At 36.0% G+C, this 23342-nt stretch overlaps 1 protein-coding gene across 1 annotated transcript in view; it reads right to left on the bottom strand.

Moving 5' to 3' along the window:
• The window catches only part of tmem8b (transmembrane protein 8B), a 653793-nt gene that overhangs the window by 22565 nt on the left and 607886 nt on the right, over positions 1 to 23342 (bottom strand). Inside the window, exon 10 of the mRNA XM_028805536.2 lies at positions 6273 to 6451. Within this exon, the coding sequence (XP_028661369.1) occupies positions 6273 to 6451 (179 nt within the window). The remainder of the gene's footprint in view (positions 1 to 6272; positions 6452 to 23342) is intronic.

Below are 23342 nucleotides of genomic sequence, written 5' to 3'. Positions count from 1 at the left end.
TCAGAGTTGCCAGTTGGAACAAAAAGAAACAGGATCTACTTGTGACTGGCATAACAGAAGTGGAAAAAACAGGATACCATCACAATATTGCAAAGTTGATGACAAAGCAAGGTCAAGCTCACAGCTGACAGTTTTAGTAGCCTGTCTCCAAGCACAACACAAGGTGGTTCAAGATATCTTGAAATGTAATTCAAGATATCTTAAAATATGTCTGTAGTCATTTTGAGATATCCGAAATGCAACTGAAGATATCCCAAAATAACTTGCACATATTTTCTATTTTAAGATATCTTGAAATGCATTTGAAATATATTGAAACTGGACAAGAAGCAATTTTAAGGTGTCTGGAAATATATTTGCAGAATCTTAAAATGGTTTGGATATTATTTTGAGATATCTGGAGATATACAGTATTTACGACATCTTAAACTATTTCAGATATCTTTATAATGGTTCACATTCCAGATATATAAAATACACTTTTACATATCTCAAATACATTTCATGATATTTTAAAATACCTGTACATCTCTATTCCATTTTAGATATCTTAAAATGTAGTTAACAGATTTTGAATATTACTTCAAGATATCTCTAATATGTTTTAATATATCTTTAAAAAAACATGAACCTATTTTAAGATACAGAAACTGAAAATCTTTTTTGTGATAACTACAATACAATTATAGATATCTCAAACATGCTTCCAGATATTTCAAAATATCTTCCTGTCCATTTTCAGATATCTGAAACACATTTTAGATTATCTCAAAATAACTTCCTTTTTATTTTGAGATATCTCACATGTATTTCAAGATATCTAAAACTAGACAAGTCCCTTTAAAAGAATAGAAAATTTTACAGGAAACAATTTACCTTAAAATGCATGCAAAGTCATTTGATATATCTTGAAATGGACAGGCAGTTATTTTGAGATATCTGAAAATGTATTTGAAATATTACAAATTATATTGCAAATATCTTGAAAAGTAGAAGAAAATATTCCGAGAAATGATTTTTAGATATCTCAGATGTGAACTGCTTTTTATAATACCTGTAAATCCACTCTGAGATGGCTCTAAATGTTAATTTGGCTTGCCAAAGTCTATAGTCAGGGCCTTAACACCATCTAGTTGTTACAGTGGGCAGAGATTTTTTTTAGTACATTTTCCAGAAGTTACTCACAAGATTACAGTTAAAAGCTCATCCATATTAACTAAGCTGTTTTTTTAAATTAATTTTTGCCATTTTTATTCAAGGCAATGAATCCCATACGGCATAGGAAGCATATTCCATAAGGCGTACTGCCTATTAGTAATGCTGAATGTGAAACTGTGAGTACACCATGAAAAATATACAAAATGAATGTTTATTCTTGTGAGGCATGCTTATGAGACTTTCAGTCTATCTTGTGCTATTATCATTTCTTTTTGTTCATTTATACTTATTGCAGGTTAATTTGTGTCCTTCAAAAGGCCTTTAGTTCCCCAAATACAAAGCCACTTTAGCATAATTTTACTAAAACTCACTGAAGTGGTTGTAAGTAATACAGACTGCTCATGGTGGATGGGAGTGTGCGCTGTTGTTCTTTTTTTACTGAACATAACAAGGCTTTTATTTTTCTTATAAGAAAACATTTGTGGCTTCAAAAGAACAAGCATCATAGAGGTTAGAAAAAGAGGCCATAATTCCCTGAAGTTTTTGATGCAGTTCTGAAATAAGCTACTGATTTGCAGCATGTGGTTTTGAGTAAATCACTTAATGTCCTTGTAGTACAGCTTTTGTGTGAAATGTGAAACTGCAATTGTACTATAAATGGCTCTACAGCAGCTTTTGAGACACAGTGTGCACTAAGTCACTAGGCTGTGCTTGCTAATAGATTGGGGTAATAGAAAAACATATAAAATACATGAAACTGGCTGAAGCAAACAAAATAAAAACTACCATAATTTCTTCAAAACCAAAAAATACAAAAACCCAGACTGCCCATTTTTGCCCTGCCCATCAAACTGTGTTTTTTCCAGTGGGTATCTGCCAATTTGCTACTGCACTGGGGATGCTTTCAGTTTTTTCTCAACTGATAGACCTCAAGTAAATGGCCTGCCATCTGTTCCTCAGGTAAATGATTCATGAGCACCACATGATCTAAAAAAAAATGTGACTCATCAGACCAGCCCAAGTTATTCCATTGCTCCATGGTCCAGTTTAGATGCTCACATGCTCATTGTATGCTTTTCAGCAATGGAGAGGGGTTAGCATAAGCTCTCTTGCTGGACTGCAGGCTATGCAGCTCCATACGGAGCATTTTGTGCTGCACTGTGTGTTCTGACCCCTTTCTCTCATGATGTTTTTCAGCAATTTGTACAATAGCAGCTCTTCTGTGGGATTGGACCAGACAGGATAGTCTTCACTACAAATGTACATCAGTTAGCCTTGGGCACCAATGGCCCTGGTTCTTGTTCACCAGTTGTCCTTCCCTGGATCACTTTTGGTAGGTACTAACAATTGCATACCAGGAACACCCACAAGACCTGTCATTTGCAGATGCTCTAACCCAGTGGTCTAGCCATCATAATTTGGCCCTTCTCATAGTCGCTCTGATCTTTATCCTTGTTCATTTTTCTGGCTTCCAACATGTCACCTTTCAGAACTGATAGTTCACTTGCTGCCTAATATGTCCCACTCTATGACAGGTGGCATTTTAACAGTATTATCAATGTTATTCACTTCACCTGTGTTTTTAATGTTGTGGCTAATTGGTGCATATATTTTATACACTTTTGTATGCAAAATGGAGGCAGAATTGGCACTCCAGCCACCATAAGAAAACCTCACACTGTTCCATTCCATCTGAACTAGTGTGGTGCTGAGGTGTCACCTGTTGCATGGCTGCACTCGGGTCCTAATCTGGATCCTGAGTTGGTTTGTCGTGTAGTGGGTGCAGCAATGCTCTGTATCAGCGCGTGCTCCTAACCTCTCTCCCTCTGTATGCAAAATAATTTACTGTTATTCCAAATCAGCTCATTCTGGCATCAATCAAGATTTTGCCTGAATTTTCTTCACCACTCATGACTCAAGCTCCCACCATGTAAACTCCCTACTGAAGCTACTATGCTGTGATCTTCCCAATTTGCATAATAATGTAAAGTGACAGCTAGATTTTACAGCACTCTTACTATGACCACAAAGATATACAACAACCAAATAAATTCCATCATTCTATCATTTTCTGGGTTCACTTAATCCAGATGAAGGTCATAGCGGGTCACAGCATATCTTGATAGAGTGAGGTGGCAGCACTTTACACTCCCACATTCTTTCATACTGGATCAAAATGAAGTTACAGATCAGGCAAAACTACATTTATTTGGGACGTGGACAGAACACAAAACAACCTTTTCATAAAATGTAAGTACACATGAGGAGACTATGAATACCTCATGCAGATAGCCATTGAGCCAGGATTTAAACGTATAGTCTTCAAGAAATAACCATTGTGTGGCACCTGCCCCACATATTCTACATCAAGTAATCTTTATTTTATACAGCAGCTTTCTATAGTAAATATCACAATCATAGTGCTTTACAAGTACATAGCTATAGTGTAATATTTGATGTTTGTTACTTTACATCTAGGGTCCTTGTGGATCAAGCAACTTGCATAAGGTGAAAGTGAGCATAAAAACGATAGCATCACTTCATCAAAACACTCAAAACTCAATGTAAAATTCATACATGTATGGCAAATATACACAAGGCATAATTTCTCCCTTTATGTTATATAAAAGTAATAAGTAACAAGCTGGTTAAGTTTGCAGATGATACCAAGCTAGGTAGATTGGCAGATAATCGAGAACCCATTGAATCATTACAGAGGAAATTGAACAGTACACAGACTTGGGTAAATTTGTGGCAGATGAAATTTAATGTAAGTAAATGTAAAGTTAAAATGTTAGGTTTGAATAAACAATGGGAGATCTGAGAATCAAAAATATGCCTTATGAGAAAGATTTAGGAGTCATAGTGGACTAGTGGCTGATTCCAGGGCTATAAGGGATGAATTTTGAGGAAAGATTAAATGAGCTGAGCATTTTCAGTTTAAACAAAAGAAGACTAAGAGGTGACATGATTAAAGTGTTTAAAATTAAGAAGGGAGTTAGTGCAGTGGATTGAGACTGTTATTTTAAAAGGAGTTCATCAAGAATACAGGGACTCAGTTGGAAACTTGTTAAGGGTAAATTTTACACAAACATTAAGAAGTTTTTCTTTACACAGAGAACCATAGACACATGGAATAAGCTACCAAGTAATGTGGTAGGCAGTAGAACTTTAGGGACTTTGAAAACTTAACTTAATGTTTTTTTAGAAGAATTAGGTGGATAGGACTGGCAAGCTTTGTAGGGCTGAATGGCCTGGTCTTCTCTAGATTGTTCTAATGTTATTTTGTTATTGATAAGGCATTATAAACCATTAATTCTAGGAAATTAACTTGTGAGTACAAATTACATTCTTTCTCTTTATGGCTCACAGCTGCAATTATTGTTGAAAACTTAACACCTTGTAATGGTTAGAATCTGTTCATGTAACTTAAAAACATAAAAACTGTAAAATGTCAGATTTCAGTACTTATAGTCCAATTTCCAAATTGGCATGTCTAGCTTAAATTCTAGAGCCTTTAGTGAATATTAAGCTCAAATAATTTCTTACAATATCCTCAATCCTCTTTAATATGGTTTCAGGGAAAAGCTTTCTACTATTAGTGCAACCACTTTAGTTTTAAATTATCTTAATACTGCTGTAAACTGAAACATGGTGTTTCTCTTTTTATTAATCTGTGAAAAGAATTTGATATAGCTGATCATTTCTTGGTTTTGAAAAGACTACAGTACATTGGCTTTCATCATAAAGTGTGTGAATGGTTTCAGAATTATCTTTTGGCTAGGCAGCAATGCGTTACCACAGGGTGCACCAAATCTGAATTCCTTCCAGTTACTAAAGATGTGCTTGAAGGTTCAGTTCTAGATCCAGACCTGTTCACAATCTATGATGATATTGTATCATCAGTAACAGTCTGTAAGGCACTGTTCTTTACTTCTGTGCTAACTCTTTATTATAAGCTGTTAAAGATCTACAGTGTTCCTTTGAGGCTTTCTAAGCTGCATCTTATAATCATATGTTAGATTTGATTGCTGAAAAAACAAAATTCACGTTGTTTGCAATACCTAAGTATACTGATAATTATTATTTAAATACATTTACAGAATATAAGTATCTTGGCATTTGGCTTGATGAGAAATTCACATTTAAATTCCTTGTAAGTAATTTGATCAGCAAAAGCTGGTTTCCTGTAGAGAAAGGGAATAGTGGAGGGAACTTTCTTCTCACTTGTACATCATGTAGACGTATTATATAGGCATGCTTCCGTTACTGCCCTTAAGCCTCTGGAGTCAGTTCATCACTATGGACTAAAGTTTATTACAGGAGACAGTTATAATACTCACCATTTCATGCTGTATAGTAAAGTTAGATGGTTCAATCTATATGTGAAATGAGATATATATTGGACTTTGCTTATTTATAAAGCCCTTGTCGGTTGTTTGCCAACTTGCAGTACTCCTGTGCTGAAAGTGATCAATGGACCTTATCAAACTCACTCCTTTGACAGGATTATGCTTCATATCCCACAAGTTTGAACTGAATCTGGAAAGTCTGCTTTCACTACTGTGCATCAGCAACTTGGAATAATTAGGAAGATACTTTCAAACACAACTGTTTAGACTTCAACAATTTACATTTTTAATTTCAAATCATTTTACCTTAGTCTGTAATTGTCTTACCCGATTGTCTTAATATGTTACATAGCTTTAATTAAATTTGTTGTTTTATTTTTATTTTGTATTTGTACTTGTTTATTTGTTATTACTTTATAATTTATTGCAATATTTAGCTGAAATACAAATTTGGGTTTCCCTCAACGTAAGTAAAGAGTTTGAATTGGAATACACGTGTTATTAATTTATCAAAGAGGTTTGTAAACACTGGTTTTAAACATGTATTGCTAAGCAGGCTTCAAACGTGTTGTAATGATACAGCTGAACTCACCATACGGTATGAAAGCTTTGTATTCATTTTCATCCTTATCATAAAACAGGAACTTATTATAATTAGTTTGTTCATGTCGTAAAAGCACATTGAGTCATTTCCAAGAAAAATGAACTCCTTATAGAAAACAGCCCATAATATTCCAGTAAGAAAATATTTGCTATACTCACTGTTGAAAAGAACATGGTAAAAATATAGACAGATGCTTCAAGGAGGTAATGATTCCGAATGGCAATGGCAACAGGAGGGACAAACATCAGGTTACTAAGACAGAGTAGGAGGGTAGACAAGAGCTGAAATCCATAGGAATATGCTGCTGAGTTGTCTGTACACCCCCAGCCATCCCATCCTAGAACAGAAAACAAGACAAAAGGCAATAATAAGGAGAAATGACATTATTTATGGGTATTACTTGACAATAAATGTTCAACTAAATATCTGAGAAGCAATCCGTAAACAACACTCAGACATATTGCTGCTGTAGGTTAAAATGTGAAGAATACAATGCTTGTGGTGTGCTTAAATGAGAAAAGCGTCAGTAATTCAATTCATGTTGCATTCTAATAGAAAATACAATAAAAAGGAACAAGAACACCAAAATACCATCAAATACACATTTTGTTCAAATATTCTTAGCAGTTCTGAATTATAATAAGTGAAAAAAGTCGCTATTTTTAATGCCTTTTTCCTTTTTTGTTTGTTTGTCACTTCTGAAAAAAAAACTTAACTATACTTCTAGGCCAGAATGTATGAGGTGTGATCAAAAAGTACGATGAATGTTGAATCAGAGCACTATCCAAGAGCAACACAAAACAATTCAATACAAGTAGAGGTGTGACCAGAACATCATGTGTGGGTGGGCATTTGGCTTGTCTGGGGGGGCAAAAAATATCCATCCATCCATCCATCCCCATTTTTGTAGGGGGGTCAAATAATAATAACAACATAGTTCTATATAACATATAAAAGCAAAAATTGTGGCATAAATCATAACCTATTGTTCAATAAAATTAACAGAGGCAATGGAACTTGTATTATTTTTTGTGAACAAATATAGAACTACATCTACAAGGTAAATATCAATAAAGTCAAATGTACAGTGATCCCTCGCTATATCGCGCTTCGCCTTTCGCAGCTTCACTCCATCGCGGATTTTATATGTAAGCATATTTAAATATATATCGCGGATTTTTCGCTGCTTCGCGGGTTTCTGCGGACAATGGGTCTTTTAATTTCTGGTACATGCTTTCTCAGTTGGTTTGCCCAGTTGATTTCATACAAGGGACGCTATTGGCAGATGGCTGAGAAGCTACCCAGCTTACTTTTCTCTTTGTCTTGCGCTGACTTTCTCTGATCCTGACGTAGGGGGATTGAGCAGGGGGGCTGTTCGCACACCTAGACGATACGGACACTCGTCTAAAAATGCTGAAAGATTATCTTCACGTTGCTATCTTTTGTGCAGCTGCATGTCAGCTCAAAGGGCACGTATTGATTTTTGCTTGAAAAACAAACTCTCTCTCTCTCTCTCTCTCTCTCTCTCTTTGTCTGCTCCTGACGGAGGGGGTGTGAGCTGCCGCCTTCAACAGCTTTGTGCCGCGGTGCTTCGCATACTTAAAAGGCAAACAGCCCTATTGATTTGTTTGCTTTTGTCTCTCTCTATCTCTGTGACATGATCTGCTCCTGACACGCACTCCTTTGAAGAGGAAGATATGTTTGCATTCTTTTAATTGTGAGACGGAACTGTGATCTCTGTCTTGTCATGGAGCACAGTTTAAACTTTTGAAAAAGAGACAAATGTTTGTTTGCAGTGTTTGAATAACGTTCCTGTCTCTCTACAACCTCCTGTGTTTCTGCGCAAATCTGTGACCCAAGCATGACAATATAAAAATAACCATATAAACATATGGTTTCTACTTCGCGGATTTTCTTATTTCGCGGGTGGCTCTGGAACGCAACCCCCGCGATGGAGGAGGGATTACTGTATACAACATATGAGAGCCAATCAGGTGTTCTTCAGGGATGGAGTTCTGGACAAATCTAATCACTACAGACAAATTCTCAATGTTACAGCGATCCCTGGTACCATCACTTTTAATGCAAAGTCCAGGAGAGTCAGCTTTTTCATATTTGGTCCTGATATCTTTTACCACCATTTTGGCAAGTGTCTCAATTATTTCATTTTGAATTACATTGGATGTGTATTTTGCGTTGTCTGGGATGTATTTTACAATTTCTGCAAGTTTGGCATCTTTTTTGATTGTGTAATCAAAGAACTTAAGGAAAAGTCCCTCCTCCCCACCTTCGTGATTGTGACCACGCAGAGCCAGTTCATTGACTGCAAGGAACTGAACGGCCTCCCCAATGCTTTTCACATAATATCTATTCTTTTCTATCTGGGTTGGACCCAGTAGTTGAACTATGCTTTCACCCGTCTCTGCCCAGCGCCAATACTCTTGCCATGTAGACATAACTCTGACGTGCGGGATACTAGACGCGTGTTTGTGGAAGCCGCCACTGTCTTTTTCTAGAGCTTTTTTCCAATTAGTGTAGCCGTGTTTGGTGAATATGTCCTCGCGGTCAGAATTGGAAAAACTAAATTTCCGGCAGGCAGAGCAAAAGCTGGCATCACGGACAATAGGATATTCAAGCCATGGTCGAGACTGATACCAGCTTGCACTAAAACATCTGAGTGTCTTTCCGAATGCGCGCTTGGGATAATTAATTAAAATGGGCTGGGATGGGCTATCCATATTTAAGTAAGGCAGACCGGACTGTATATTTTGTTGAAGGCAGAGGTTTGGAGTACCCGACACGGGCGCAGAGCTGGAGAATTGTGTAGGCTTATCAACATCTTTTGGAGTCTCAGTTCCCGACGTGGGTGCGCTGTGCTCCATGTTGGTAGCAGCGGTGCTGGGCTCAACCGTGGAGCGAGCAGCTTGCGGAGGGACAGAGGTTGAAGATGTCTGCTTTTTAATAAGCCACCAATGCATAGCCTTTGGTGTTACCAATCAGAAAATAAAAGAAAAATGGAATGTATACACTGTTTTAATTAAAGAATGCGGTCAACAGGTTCAAAACGTGCTGCAAAATGTGCGGCTAAGTGAATTGTGAGCAGCACGGTGCCTGTCCAGTGGAGGAGACACTGACGGATACGCCCCAAATTCAAACGGGCTGATTGGAAAGCAACTCAGTTTTGAAAATCAAATGTTATTCTTCTCCAGAGTTTTCATTGGACAGACAGAGCATTTCGCAGGGTGGGCACTGCTTGTCTCTGGGGGGGCAGTGCCCACCCCAGCCCTCCCGTGGTCATGCCTCCGAATACAAGTTGTTACATGTCCATCCTAGAGCCTAGTTTGTGACAAGCTTCAGCTTGTTTGATACTGTCACTCGTTTGTGAGCCACTGTTGAGTTCAAGTGTGTTTTTCAAGTTTGTAATTAATAATGGATATCGAGCAAACGCATTAACATGAAATTTTGTTTCAAATTGAAAAAAGCTCAGGAAACCCATCAGATGTTAATATCAGTTTATGGTGACACTGCACCAACAATTAAGATGGTTTACAAATGGTTTGATCGATTTCGTAATGGATCTGACTCGGTTGAAGATGAGAAAAGATCAGGACGTCCTTCAACATCAATAACCGAGGAAAATGTTGAAATGGGCTTTACCATAACAGTGCTCTTTGTCACACATCCCTTCTAGCATGACAATTTCTGTCGAATAAAAACATTACACTGTGTCCGCATCCACCTTATTCGACCGGATCTGGCACAGTGCGACTTCTGGCTGTTCCCTAAATTGAAAATGACCATGAAAAGCAAACAATTTCAATCCATTGAGGACATCCAGGCAGCCCAACTAAAGACACTCTCGAAAGAAAACTTCCAGAACTGCTTTGCAAAGTGGCAGGAGCGCTGGGATAAGTGCATTCGAAATGGAGGAGAGTATTTTGAGGGTGACTAGTAGTTGTAAATCTTTTACTACAATAAACGTTTCTTTTTTAAAACATTCACCGTATTTTTTGATCACACCTCATATATATCAATTATTTGCTACAATTGTTGAGCTACAACTGGAGATTTGTTTACTTATATCTGCATTATAAAGTTCTCTGTTTGTTAATTGGGATGTGTTAATCCATTTTTTATCCCGTGTTTGCTATATGTTGCATGTGTGTGTGTGGCATGGAACAATCATATACATGGAATATCTTTAGCAACATGACCAGAATCCACCGGCAAGCTACAGATGTCACATGTGGAAGTGGAGAAAGTAAGAGTAAACAAGAGGATGTTGCACCATACAGATTTAGGTCATCAGGGATCTGTCTTAAGACTTTTGAAATTTTATCACAAATTCATATAGAGTGAGTAAAACTGTGAAATGTGCAGGTTAACACCAAAGCTACAAGGAAGTCAAATTCTGAGTGGATGGTAAAAACAATTCAGAAAGTTTTCAACAATCTTCAGAGTTTTGCCAACACAAGGAAAGCACAGTTTGATGTAGACAAATATGAAGTTCAACAAACAGGCAAATTCTAAATACAAATGGATGATGGGATAAAAAGCAAGATCAGAAAAGGGTTTAGTGGTTTTTGTGGATGCAACATCATCATCATCCATGCAATGCATAAAAACACAAATAAAAGTGTGAGGTATATTTAAATCCTCCAATTCCAAGGATTTAACTCAAACTCTATAATCACAAGCATCTGAAGTACAGGCTGAGGTTTTACTCATTATAGTACAAAACACTTTGCCACTATAGAAGTTATGTATATGAGTAACAAAATGCATTTCTGGACTGCTGTAAAAGGCATATTTTACTTTGACAGGCTAAAGGAATAAACCGCCATAGTCATTAACAGAGGTCATTTTCTGTGAACCTAATCCAGGTCACTAAATTCTCAAAGGCATCATAAATTTGATCCAACTTGATTCTGTTACTTAAACAGTAAATTATGTACTCAGCAACAGCAATGGAAATTGATGAGAAGAGTATTTAAGACAGAAGCAAGGAAGCACCTCTTAACACAAACAATTGTGGAAATTGGCAAAAGACTGCCAAGTCATATAATTGAAGTGGAGACCTTGACAGCTTTTACAAAGTTTCTGGATGAGCTAATGTGACAACTTAGTTATTAACAAATGACCTTTAATGGATTTAAAAGACTCCTTTCATTTGTAAAATATCTTATAAAATCTTCATTCCTCAAAATAAAATAAAATACAAACTTGGAAATTAAGAACAATAGGAACAAAATCTAAGTGAAGAGATCATTATTATAACATTAGCAAACAATCAGGTATAATATTCTAATACCTTCATTCAGTGGGAGCAATGGACATTACTCATTTGGCTATGGCACTGTTAATAATGTCCAAGGAAATAAAAGTATTTGCTGAACAATACACTGCAACAACATATGTTAAGAGCCTAAAGAGTTTACATTCCAAGGGAAACTCCAGCAAAGCAACAAACGCAAATTGGGAATAATAATACAATGCTTCATGCAGCTTTTTGTAATAGGAACACAGCTGGTATCACTGGTTCAGCAATTGCCATCACTTTTTGCATGTCCTCCCTCATACCCTTTCAGCATGTCTGTGGCCAAGTAACCACTAATCCCTGTGTGGGTCTCTTGTTTACTCATTTTGAATGCCATACTTCATTCATATGCCCCCTTTCTAGACTCCTCCGGAGTCTTGTTAAAGGACACACATCCCTTCCCTGCTGGAGGTGCTGCTACCACACAAGATCCAGCTGTGATCAGCCTGTGAAACACTTGAAGACCTGCAAAGGAGCTGTTTGTTGGCTATGAGAAGATTTCTTGTAAAACATATTATGAGAGACTTATTACAACATAACATGTTTTTAAAATATATTTTCATTGACCTGCCACTATTGTGATTTTCCTGTTTTTTGTATGCAAAGGGCTAATTAGGGTTTCCCAGACATTAGCTATATTCACACATATTCCCATACCCGTTCTCATGAGACCACTTTTCAAATGCCAGATAATCTAACATGGACATCTTTGGAATGTGGCAGGGAATTACAGTAGTAAGAGAACATCAACACTGAATTATGAATCAAATCCAGATCCCCGGAGCTTTGAAGTAGCAGTGGGATAAAGCATCTGTGGGACATATGCTGCATTACATCATGAATTATAACTGAAGGAACCAGTGAAGCTGAAGAAGATCAGGAAAAGCAAAGTGGAGAAAATAAAAAATTTGTAACTATTTAAACGTAACCAACATAAAATCTGAGGAAGTTCTGGAAAAGACTAGTAAACAGATCAATAACTGAAACAATTAAAAGATATGGTAGAAAATGATAAGTAACACATTCTGAAAAAAATGATACGGTATATAGGATAGAAAAAAAGAACCAAAAATAAAAAATAGGTAGCACCTTTTTGGACAGTATACTGCTTAACCTCGTCTGATAAACTGTTTAAATTTTATTAGTCAAGAGCAAGAGTGACAAGAAGGTCCACAATATGTTGGCTGTTTTCTTCAGTAAATGCCATAAATGTGCCATAGAGCAAATGTCATGATATGACTCTTAGTTTTAATTTTTATTAACAGTTTCTAAGAATGAATACAATGTATATATTGTTTTGGTGACTTTTAAGACTTAGGAATCCAATGGTAACATCAATTTTGTGTCTCAATATATGTTTTCTTATGTTTGTTATTTTTTGCATTATTATTTTATTTTTCCTATGGGAATCACTATTTTGGTACTTCAGTGTTGCTACAGTATGTATTTGTTAGGGGTGACACTGAGGTCTAGGGGTTATAAGGGTCTGTCCAATTTATATAAAATGCTGAACTTTGGATCACAATTTTGTGAGGCAAATGCATAAATGCTATTTTTTCATCAAAATGAAATGGGGCCAAACCAAAATTTGATTTCAGTAAAACAATCCAGAAGTTTTTTATTACAAAATTATTTATTAATTAAACATGGTGCTTCCTGTAAGTAATTTGGACAGCTTAATGACGCATACTTATGTTTCTTAATTTACACGTCTGGCAAAGATTGTGTTGCACAAGAATACCAGTGACATTAACAACCCTGACACCTGAAGAGTAAGAGTAAAACAACTATAAAATGCCCAGGAGAGAGCGTCCAGTTGGCTTAATTTATCACAATTGTGACTCTGTCTTAGGTTTTCATTTATAACTGATCATTAACTTTAACAAGTTTATTTTCACTAGGAATGCTGTTAACTGGATTTTCTTCCTCTCCTCTTCTTTTTATCTTTCATCTCCAGTCTTTCAAACAAGCCATTTCCCATTGATGAGGTTTATAGATTTATTTTGTCATAATTGTTACATTGATGAATGAGTTTAATATTTTTCAAGTCAAAGTTTTTCTCCACACTCATGAAATGTATTAATTGACATAGGAAATTCTGTTCTAAAGTGAACCATGTTTTGTAAATTTTTACAAAATAACTAATTCCCTATTCAATTTTATAATGGAGCTAATGAATTCCAGGGTCCTATCTCAGGAGTTTTGATGTCACTACATTGGTTACCTGTGCCATTTAGAATTGACTTTAAAATACTGCTTATGGTTTACAAAGCCTTAAATAATCTCACTCTGTCCTAAATTTTGGAATGCCACATCATAACCTTAGATCTTCAAATGAGTGTCTGTTTTTAATTCTGAGAGCTAAACTTAAAAGAAGTGGTGAGGCAGCCTTCTGCTGTTATGCACTTAAAATCTGGAATACCGATAGAAATTCGCCAGGCTAATACGGAAGAGCACTTTAAAAAACTGCTAAAAACCCATTAGTTTAACATGGCTTTCTTATAGCTTCATTATAGTGTAACCCTGATATTTTCTCTGCTGTTCTTTTTCCGGTTTTCTGTGGTGGTGATCTGTACCACCACCACCTGATCAAGGCACCATGCTGTCCCTACATGGATGGATAGAAGGCCAGATGTCCACATGACCATCATCATCTAATTCTTCCATGTGAATCCTGAAAACCATGAGGACAGATTGAGATCATTCATGTTAGGTAGAATGCCTAGTAGGGGGTGGGCTGTTTCATGGCCTCGGAGCCCCTGCAGATTTTTTTTTTCTCCAGCTCTCTGGATTTTTATTTTCTGTCCTCCTGGCCATCAGACTGTACATTATTCTTTGTTATTTAGTATTGCTTGACCTTATTTTTATATTTCTATTTTTTATAAAGTTTTCTTTCATCATCTTGTAAAGCACTTTGAGCTACATCATTTGTATAAAAATGTGCTATATAAATAAATGCTGCTGTTGATGTTGTTATTGTGAAAAAAAGCCTTAAAACTTACTGAATGCCTCCACTTTGAAGTGGCAAAGATTTTAATTGAAGAAAATGTGTCTTCTGCATTTCTGAAACATGCTTATGACGACAAAAGTAAACTGAAAATAATACATTTTGATAGAGATTCTTGGTACTGTTTTCTTGAGATAACAATATGTTTCTCGCAGTGGACACCAAGGGTGGAGTTAAGACAACCCCCACCCCACACCAAACTATATTCTACCTATTATCCTACTTTTGCTTCTGCATTTCTGTTTCTTCAGCGGTTATGTTCTGCCATGGCTTGTAATAACAGATGCATACTCAAATCATATGATCATTTTTTCCCTAAATGGTGCTGACATTTCACCTAAGATGTTCTGTATTGTTATTTTATATAGCCTATGGAGTGAGATTCACACGTGATGACAGTGCAGTGTAAAGAACACTTATGAGTTTCACTGTGCTTTGTACAAATAAGAATACATTTGAACTGAACTGAACACTGCATTGTACTTTTAATAAAAGACTTAGATGTTTGAAAGAGCCAAGCATCCTGTATTTCACACTTTCTATGTCGTGTTGGCTGTACTCACAGTAAAAAATACTCAGAAAAAGATAAAGGCAGAGTGCGAAACAAAGCAACTGAAGCGCCACAAACTAATTATTGAATATTTTATGGCTTGATGAGTCACTCTTCCTTAACATGTGTTTTTTTTTCTTTGGGAGCACTCACGATAATGTTAATGGATGCCTCTGTTCCAATTTGTTTAAATATATATGTGTGTTTGTTTGTGTGTGTGAATGTTACATAGAATCGTACTGCTGTAATACTGTTCAATGTCTGTGTAATTTCTCAGGGTCTGTCTTCAATGAAGTGTGCTGGCTTTAAATACATTAAGTCAAATTTTGGTTTATTTTCATATTTTCGTTTTTCTTTCTTTATTAGTCCCTCCCAAGTGTGTTTTTTTAACAAAACAATATGTCTGTGAACTTTGGAAATTTAATTCTGAACCCTAGTGGCCATTAGGCCACTATTTTATAAAATACAGCAATTTTGCACAGAGAACGTTCTTTGTATTTATTATGGAGAGGTCAATAGTCAATAACTAGAAGAATCTATGGGTTTGCTAAACTAATCTGTACATTATTGCCAAACTTATATTTTGCATAATTTACATACTTTTTTTTTCTCTCTGTAGTGATTTGGAATTAACTGAGGTTTTATCAACAGAAATAGCACAAGTAAATGCAGTTAAAGATGTTAAATACAGAGTTTTTCAATTTCATGTCCAGAATATCTGTGTTTAAATACTGACATTTATTAACAACTTTGATAGTAATTATGGCAGACAACTGAGTTTGCCATGTTATTAATATAATTGCTAATTATTTTGTATAACAGTTTTATACTGCACATTTTAGTAAAGCAGTTTACATCCTCACAGCTCCAAACTTGAATCCTGTGTTGTCTGTATGAAGTCAGTATATTCTCAATGTATTTCTTGCTGATCCTTGTCTTGTACCTGAATCTGCTGGGGGAGGGCCCACCACTAAACTGGAATAAGTAAGGGACAAACTCTTCAGAACAAAATGAATGTTTATTTTTTAGCCATTGCTTTTTCTACAGTGTTCCACAATAATTTTAATTTTGCCATTTCCAAATTATGGAAAAAAAATTAAAGGGAAATATTGGGTCCTGACAATACTTTTTAGCTTTTTTAGTTATTGATTTGTATTTATTTTGTTTACATGAAGTTTGTTTTCTCAACCACAACATGACATAAAGACAACATTTTAAAAAGGGGAGACATACTGTATTTATATTATTAAGAAGCAATACTTTAACAACTACTTCTAACACCAGGGAAATATTTATTAATCTTGACATATTATCCATACTGTGAAAACAGTGACTAGACCCTTAATACTCGGCTATGAAAGTTTTTTTTTTTTTTTTGTTCAAAAGCCGAATAGCCTCAGAGCGAAAATTATTTCTGGAATGGTTTATGGTGGTCTTTAAAGCAATTATCCTTCCTGATTTACTGAAGGTAAGCACTGCATGAAATAATTGGCTGCCATCATCTGAGATAATTTCCAGTTTCTTCATTATTGCCTTCCAGCACATACATATTTTTACTGACTTGGGTTGAGAAAGTATGCTATTTAAATTATGAGGACTGGGAGGTTTTATACCAAAGTCACACTGTTCTGTTGTCAATCTTACCAACCCTAAAAAACTTGTAACAAAAGCAAGAATTCTGTAAGACATTGATCAGGGATTATAGTTTTCATACTACATACAGGGTATCTGTCAATCTTGGACAGTGATGGGATGTCAGCAGTGTTCTTTTATCCCGTTGCTTTGATGATGTCACACATGTCACAAATTTTCAACAATTCCAGTAACCATCGCCTTGGAAATATCCAACTCTTAGCTCTAAAATGACAGCGCCCATAACAAAACAAAGATGGCAATGGGGCATAATGTTTAATAAATAAATCTATTTTTGGAATCCTTGAGTATCAAAACCCCCAAAAGGATATATAATTCTTCTATTTTTGCTCTTTGGGAACGACAAGAAAAAAAACAAAATTGTAACAATATCATGTCATCCACATCAACACAAATCACTCAGAATACCTGTCTGGTGACTGTTTTTTTTAAAAGGATGATTCATTTTTTTTGTTTATTTTTGTCAGTCTGTCATTGTCCAACCCGCTATATCCTAACTACAGGGTCACGGGGGTCTGCTGGGGCCAATCCCAGCCCACCACAGGGCACACACACACACACACACACCAAGCACACACTAGGGACAATTTAGGATCGCCAATGCACCTAACCTGCATGTCTTTGGACTGTGGGAGGAAAACGGAGCACCCTGAGGAAACCCACACAGACACAGGGACAACATGCAAACTCTATGCAGGGAGGACCCAGAAAGCGAACCCAGGTCTCTTTACTGCGAGGCAGCAGCGCTACCACTGCACCACCCTGTTTGTTTTTGTTTCTATTAATATTATCTTTTACTTACCATTTGTTATTGCCTTTTATTTTTGATTTCAGCAGTATCTTGGTTAGAAAGGTGTTAAGTATTTATTTTGTGATGTTTTTATTTTGTTCTGATGCTTTATTCCGTATTTTTTTTGTTGTTGTTTTGATTTCTTATTGTTCTCTGTGCTTTGCAGTGGTCACTGACAGTTTAGGCCACAGACTTAGCAAGTTGACAGGCAGTTAAGTTTGTACCTGTGCCCACACAATAGCACTATAAAAAGTTCAAAGTGAAATGTCTCAATTGAATAATTAAAGGAAAGATTTTGGTAGAGGCTAGAGCAGAAATATCCACCATAAAAAGGTGCAAAGAAAATCTGAATTGCATTTTGTTTTGTGGCTTCAATTCTGGTTCCACCCTAATAATGTGAACAAAGATACATAAAGATATCGAATGAACTCCATCCAGCTAACATCCCCTGCTACTCTCTAACCAACTATTAGGCAAAAGACATTCGACACCTCTGCTACTAGCAAAATACATTTGTTCAATGAAAATCCTGCCTGTTCCAAGAAACATGTTACCAGGCCTGAATGTGATGATGAAGTGGCTCATACTGTGAATAAACTGAATCAGGCAGCAGGAGGCCCATGTCTATGTTGAACGGTCTGAGTTTACAGAGGAGAAAATTAGTACTAACTATTATGATGTGACTTCCTAGGTGTATTTAGTCACTATTTCCAGGTTGTCTCCTCAAACTATGAAAGGTGATCGGATTTCTGTCTATGAACATCAAATATCCTTACTTCACTTGCTTATTTTTGCAGTTACTAACTATACAGTCCACTTGATTCAGGCAATGACTTTCATTCTTTCTATATATGTGTCCCATTGCCATAGTGCCGACTGTGTATACATGATGTATTTTGTAGCTATTTTCTGAAAATAAAAAAAAAAATCAAACACATAATGTGCTCTATTGAATACTATTTATATTACTCAATTTATAGCACAAGGAGTCAAGTAATGCTGAATGCTGAAAGAAAAATCCAGAGATAATATCTTAACATAGGAAGCTTATCAAGATAAGAGTAGATATGTTCTGTATGACACATCTTCTACACTTCCGTTTGCCCAGTAAGCATATTGGTGGTTATTTTGAAAGAACGTATCTGAGTTATTAAGATGTTCTTCAGAAAACACCACTGGTGTGGTGTTGAAAGCTGCTGGCCTATAGTCATTCAGACTTCTTATCTCAGTAACCTTGGAAACTGGGGTAGTGATTGACTATTTAAGTCATTCTTTTGCTTTTATCTATAATAACTTGTTTTATAATTTTGTCGGCTGTCCCTTACGAATTAACATGTCATTAAAGCTGTTAAAATGTTTTCCACATCATTTTTATACATTTTAAAGTACTAAACCTTGCAAATTGGATTCTATTAATCACATCTACATATTTTACTTTGACTCCAGAGAATGTTATATTTGCAGCAGGATTTCATTCAGTATCATTTACTTGTTTTGTGATGTGAAATGTTATATATGGCTTAGACACTAAATAGACAGCTGTGCAATGTAAGGATTATTCACAACAGTAGATTACATAATGTCCTCATGGGTGAAATTAAATGTAATTCCTTCATGACTGATTAGGACCAAAAACAAGAACTATCATGCTCTGAATCTTTCAGCATGTATAATTCATGAAAGAAATATTATAGTGCTAAATAAATGAAGAGTTTCATCACAAAGTGAAATATATTCATTTTATCCAAATTGAGAAAAATAACCTTTTTTGTTGTGAACAAATGGACCACCGTAGAACGGTGTTCTGAACAAACTTACAGCACAATACACACAAATTCACAACATGCTCTTGTTCACCTGTTGTTTAGACAGAGAGCTGTTTGTTGTCCCCATTCGGAAATTTATTTTTCAACAGAAGCACTTTAAATAAATAGATAGAGAGAGTAAAGATAAATAAATACATACACATGCACACACTCGCTATTGTCTCAACACACACCAGAATGACTAAAAAGGTAGAAAATTAAAAGGAAAGAAACATGGCGATACCTGGAGAATTAAGGACTTTAAAGAACGTAGCAAGTCTTTCACAGTGATTTCAACACAAGTTCGCTATTAAATTCATGTGTATGCAGTATATGTGTTTCACTATATAGTGTAGGCATTTCCATATACTGTATAGTGTATGTATGTGTTTCAGTAAAAAGTGTATATATTCTTAATAACAAATTATGTCCTAAATGCCGCCACAGAAATAACCTAGCAAAACACACGGATAATAAGCCTTGTAGCAGGAGCAAAACCAAACCACTGCACTATTACAAACACTGCTGGCAATGGGCAGACTACAATAATTAACAATCAAGAGAGGAAGACTGTAGCAGTAGAGGCATTTATCGACCTCTTGAACCCTCAGGTAAAAGTATAATTATTATTTATTAAATAATAATACAGTGCACCAAGCACCCTCCACTCCACACTACTCATATAATCAATCAACACTCCAATAATCTCAATTCCTCCTCTCCTAGACACTTCGCCACCCTACCTCCCAGCTCAGCTCAGTGTCTGGGCTTTCCCAGAGTCCTTTTATACCCCCTGACCTGGAGGTGTTCCTGCCCAATAGTCTACAAGTCCTTATTACTTCCGGGTCAGGGTAAAAGTCCTTTCTTCAACCTGGAAGTACGTCATTTCTCCTGTTCACGTGACCAGGACGTACTTCCAGGTTATAGGGCACATAAGAGTCCATGAGCCTCCCTACAGCGACTCCCGGTGGTCCCCAAGGTATCCAGCAGGGCTGTGCATAAAAACTACAAAGTCCATGAGGCCCTGCTGGAATTCGGGGCACGTCCATGCTGTCGGGAGAGCTCCTCCTGGTGGCCTGGGGGTGAGTGTTTTTTCATTTTGTTTGTTGGTGGTCTCATCCATAATTAATTTCTATTTTAAAACTATTGCATTATTCTGTGCCTACATTGTTTTTTTTAGTTTTTGCCTAAAAAATTGATTTTCAATTTTACAAGATGGTTGCAATATTATGGTGGTCAGTTTTCTGTACATGGAAGGACTGATAATGTGTAAAATCGTTTTTCATTCAATTTACCAAACCTTTGAAGTACTTTTTCAGCTTCCATGTTGCACATCTTTTTCGTTTTGCTCCTTGCTTTTATTTTGAGTTTTGTATCACTCTGCTTTGTCTTTTCTTTTCCACTATGATACCGTTACTAGCTTGTTAGGAGATAGTTAGTTTTAGGCAGTTAGGTTTCCAAGTAAGGAGCGCCAAGTAGTTAATATGTTTATTTGTCACTGCTAAAATCCATCAAAACTCAGCAGCATGTTCTGTATATTAATTTTTCATATTTTTCTTATCTGCTATACACTTGACCATCAAGTTCCTCTAATTGAAAATCCATAAATACTTATTTAGCTTCATTCATTCAGTCTTGTAAAATTATTTCCTGGGCCATTTCCTGGATTTCACCAAACAAATAAGCTTCTAGTTGCTGCTTGCTGCATCAAAATTAACAATTATGTTCTTACTTTGTAACACTCAATATTTTATACAGATCTTGTAGTCCATACTCACTCAATTTACTCTTTCGTTGGGTTAGGTTAATGTTTAGGTACAGAGGTAAATGTGTTTGTAGTAGGATGTTCAAACATTGTCCCAGAGATATGACCAGAACACACACATAGGGTTCCTAATGAGACGAACATTGAATGCTGACAGCACACTGTAATCATTTAGTGTTAATTAAAGCCCTACATAATTCAATTGTTTATATTACTCCGAGTTAACTAGTCCTCAAATCTATTGCTTTTTGATTCTTTGGAATGTAAATATGCAGTACAATGGTAGCATTTGATACTTTTGAAGCAAAGGATGGCTGCTGTCTGTCTGACAGAAGAAAGCTGGCCTACTTTCTATTCTGGTTATGATAACACATGAGTGAAACAGGACTGATGCAGACCAACAATTTTACTAATATTTTTAAAATGTAATTGAGACAGTTTTTGTTCTTGGCACTAAGATACCAGAGCCAATAGTGGCAATAGATTTAATACAATTATAAAACAGTGACATTATAGTTGTGTGCAATTTTAAAGACAGTTTAATGTCTGACCCTTCTTTCTTGTTTAATGGTGTATTCAAATCCAAGTTCAGCCTGCTATCAGTGATTGCCCCAAAATATTTATTGTGCTCCACTATTTTCACAGTCCATAGGGAGGGAACATGCAATAGTTAAGAAGATCTTTCTGTGAAATTTACCTGTAAATTGAACAATCATTCTACATAATAAAATCGTCAAAAAATAGTTCAATGACTGTTATTAATCTTGTAAAATATTTAAAGATAAGTTTGTCTTTTGAACTTTGGCAGCCATTTATATACAGAATAAACATAACAGGAGAACAAGTGCAGTTTTAAGGTGAACCAGTAAATGAAGGCAGTTCATCAGGTGTCACATTGATTTTTAAATCTTGTTTGTTTTTAAAGCCTTGCATGGTCTCACTCCAAAATATATCTGTGACCTCCTTCACCCCTATGTGCCACCAAGAGCACTGAGGTCATCTGGACGACTGCTCCTTGTAGTGCCAAGATCTCGGCTGAAGTCTAGGGGAGACCGAGCGTTTTCAGTTGTTGCTCCTAGGCTTTGGAATGACTTGCCTCTGCCCATCAGGTCTTCATCCTTGATCGAGGTTTTTAAAAGTTGGCTTAAGACCTACTTGTTTTCTTCTGTCTTTCATTGTGTAGGATGGGATTGTGGTGGATGTTACAATTGGTTGTTTTATTAATCTGCTTTTGCATGTGATTGTTCGTATTGTGTTTATTGTAATGCTTTTTTGTACAGCACTTTGTTTTAAATGTGCTTTTATAAATAAATAATCTAATCAGAGAAGCATCCGTCCACCCACACCCTATGTTCTACTAGTTAACAAATCTGAGATGCAGCCAAACAAGATAGAGTCCAAAAAGAATTTATCAGTAAATGGGAATATAGATGACATTAAAGGCAGATGAAAAATCAAGAACTAGCAAACTGATATATGCCTTGTAATTTGAATAATGTTTGATTTAATTTTATGAACTGTGTCCATCAATCCATCCATTTTCTTAGTCCACTTATACAGGGCAGGGCAGCAGTCTAAGACGAAATCCTACAGGAAAGCCTTTGGCACACACAGACATCGACTGTTATAGGATACTACAATAGGTACCTAAGAAGAAGGATCTGGATTTAAGCAGGGCATCAGTTTACAAATCAAACCAGAAATGGGCAGAAAGCCACAACCAAGTTTAGAAACATTGAATTAAACCCAACGTTGTGCATACACAGGATATGCAACTCTGGAAAGTAAATTTTTATATGAATAATTACTTTAAAAAAATATAAGCATATTGGTTGAAGACATTAAACAGAAACACCTCAAGCTACACATTTGCTTACTTTCTTGCATTAGGTTTACTGTATTTGCATAAATTTGACAATATTTCTGAAACACACAAAACACTATAAAGAGTAACACATCACAATTGTGGAATATGCCAACCTAGAACAATCAAATGTAAATAAATTCAGAACAACAAATACATGTTTTCATGTGTATGTGTTGGAAACTCTTGAAACTGTGTTACAGACCCATATAATGTAAGTGAAGATATGAAACGGCAATTAGCAAATTTGATGGCATTATTTCCTTAGAGTTCTTTAATTAAGCAATTCTGCAATGCATGAAATCTCATAAAAAGTCAAGTGACAGTAATTTTACAGGATTTTTTAGTCAGATATGCTCGTCAACAATTATTTTTTATACATGTTGAAGTCAGCTGTGAATTAAAATATAAATTAGTTTAATATGGCAAGATCTGCATGCTATGGCCTATTCTAAGCGGCTGCCGTGGAGCTTTTAT

Source organism: Erpetoichthys calabaricus, chromosome 7 (assembly GCF_900747795.2).
Source record: "Erpetoichthys calabaricus chromosome 7, fErpCal1.3, whole genome shotgun sequence".
Classification (NCBI taxonomy): Eukaryota; Metazoa; Chordata; class Cladistia; order Polypteriformes; family Polypteridae; genus Erpetoichthys; species Erpetoichthys calabaricus.
The sequence above is the reverse complement of the archived record's forward strand: the minus strand, read 5'-3'. Positions and strand labels throughout refer to the sequence as shown.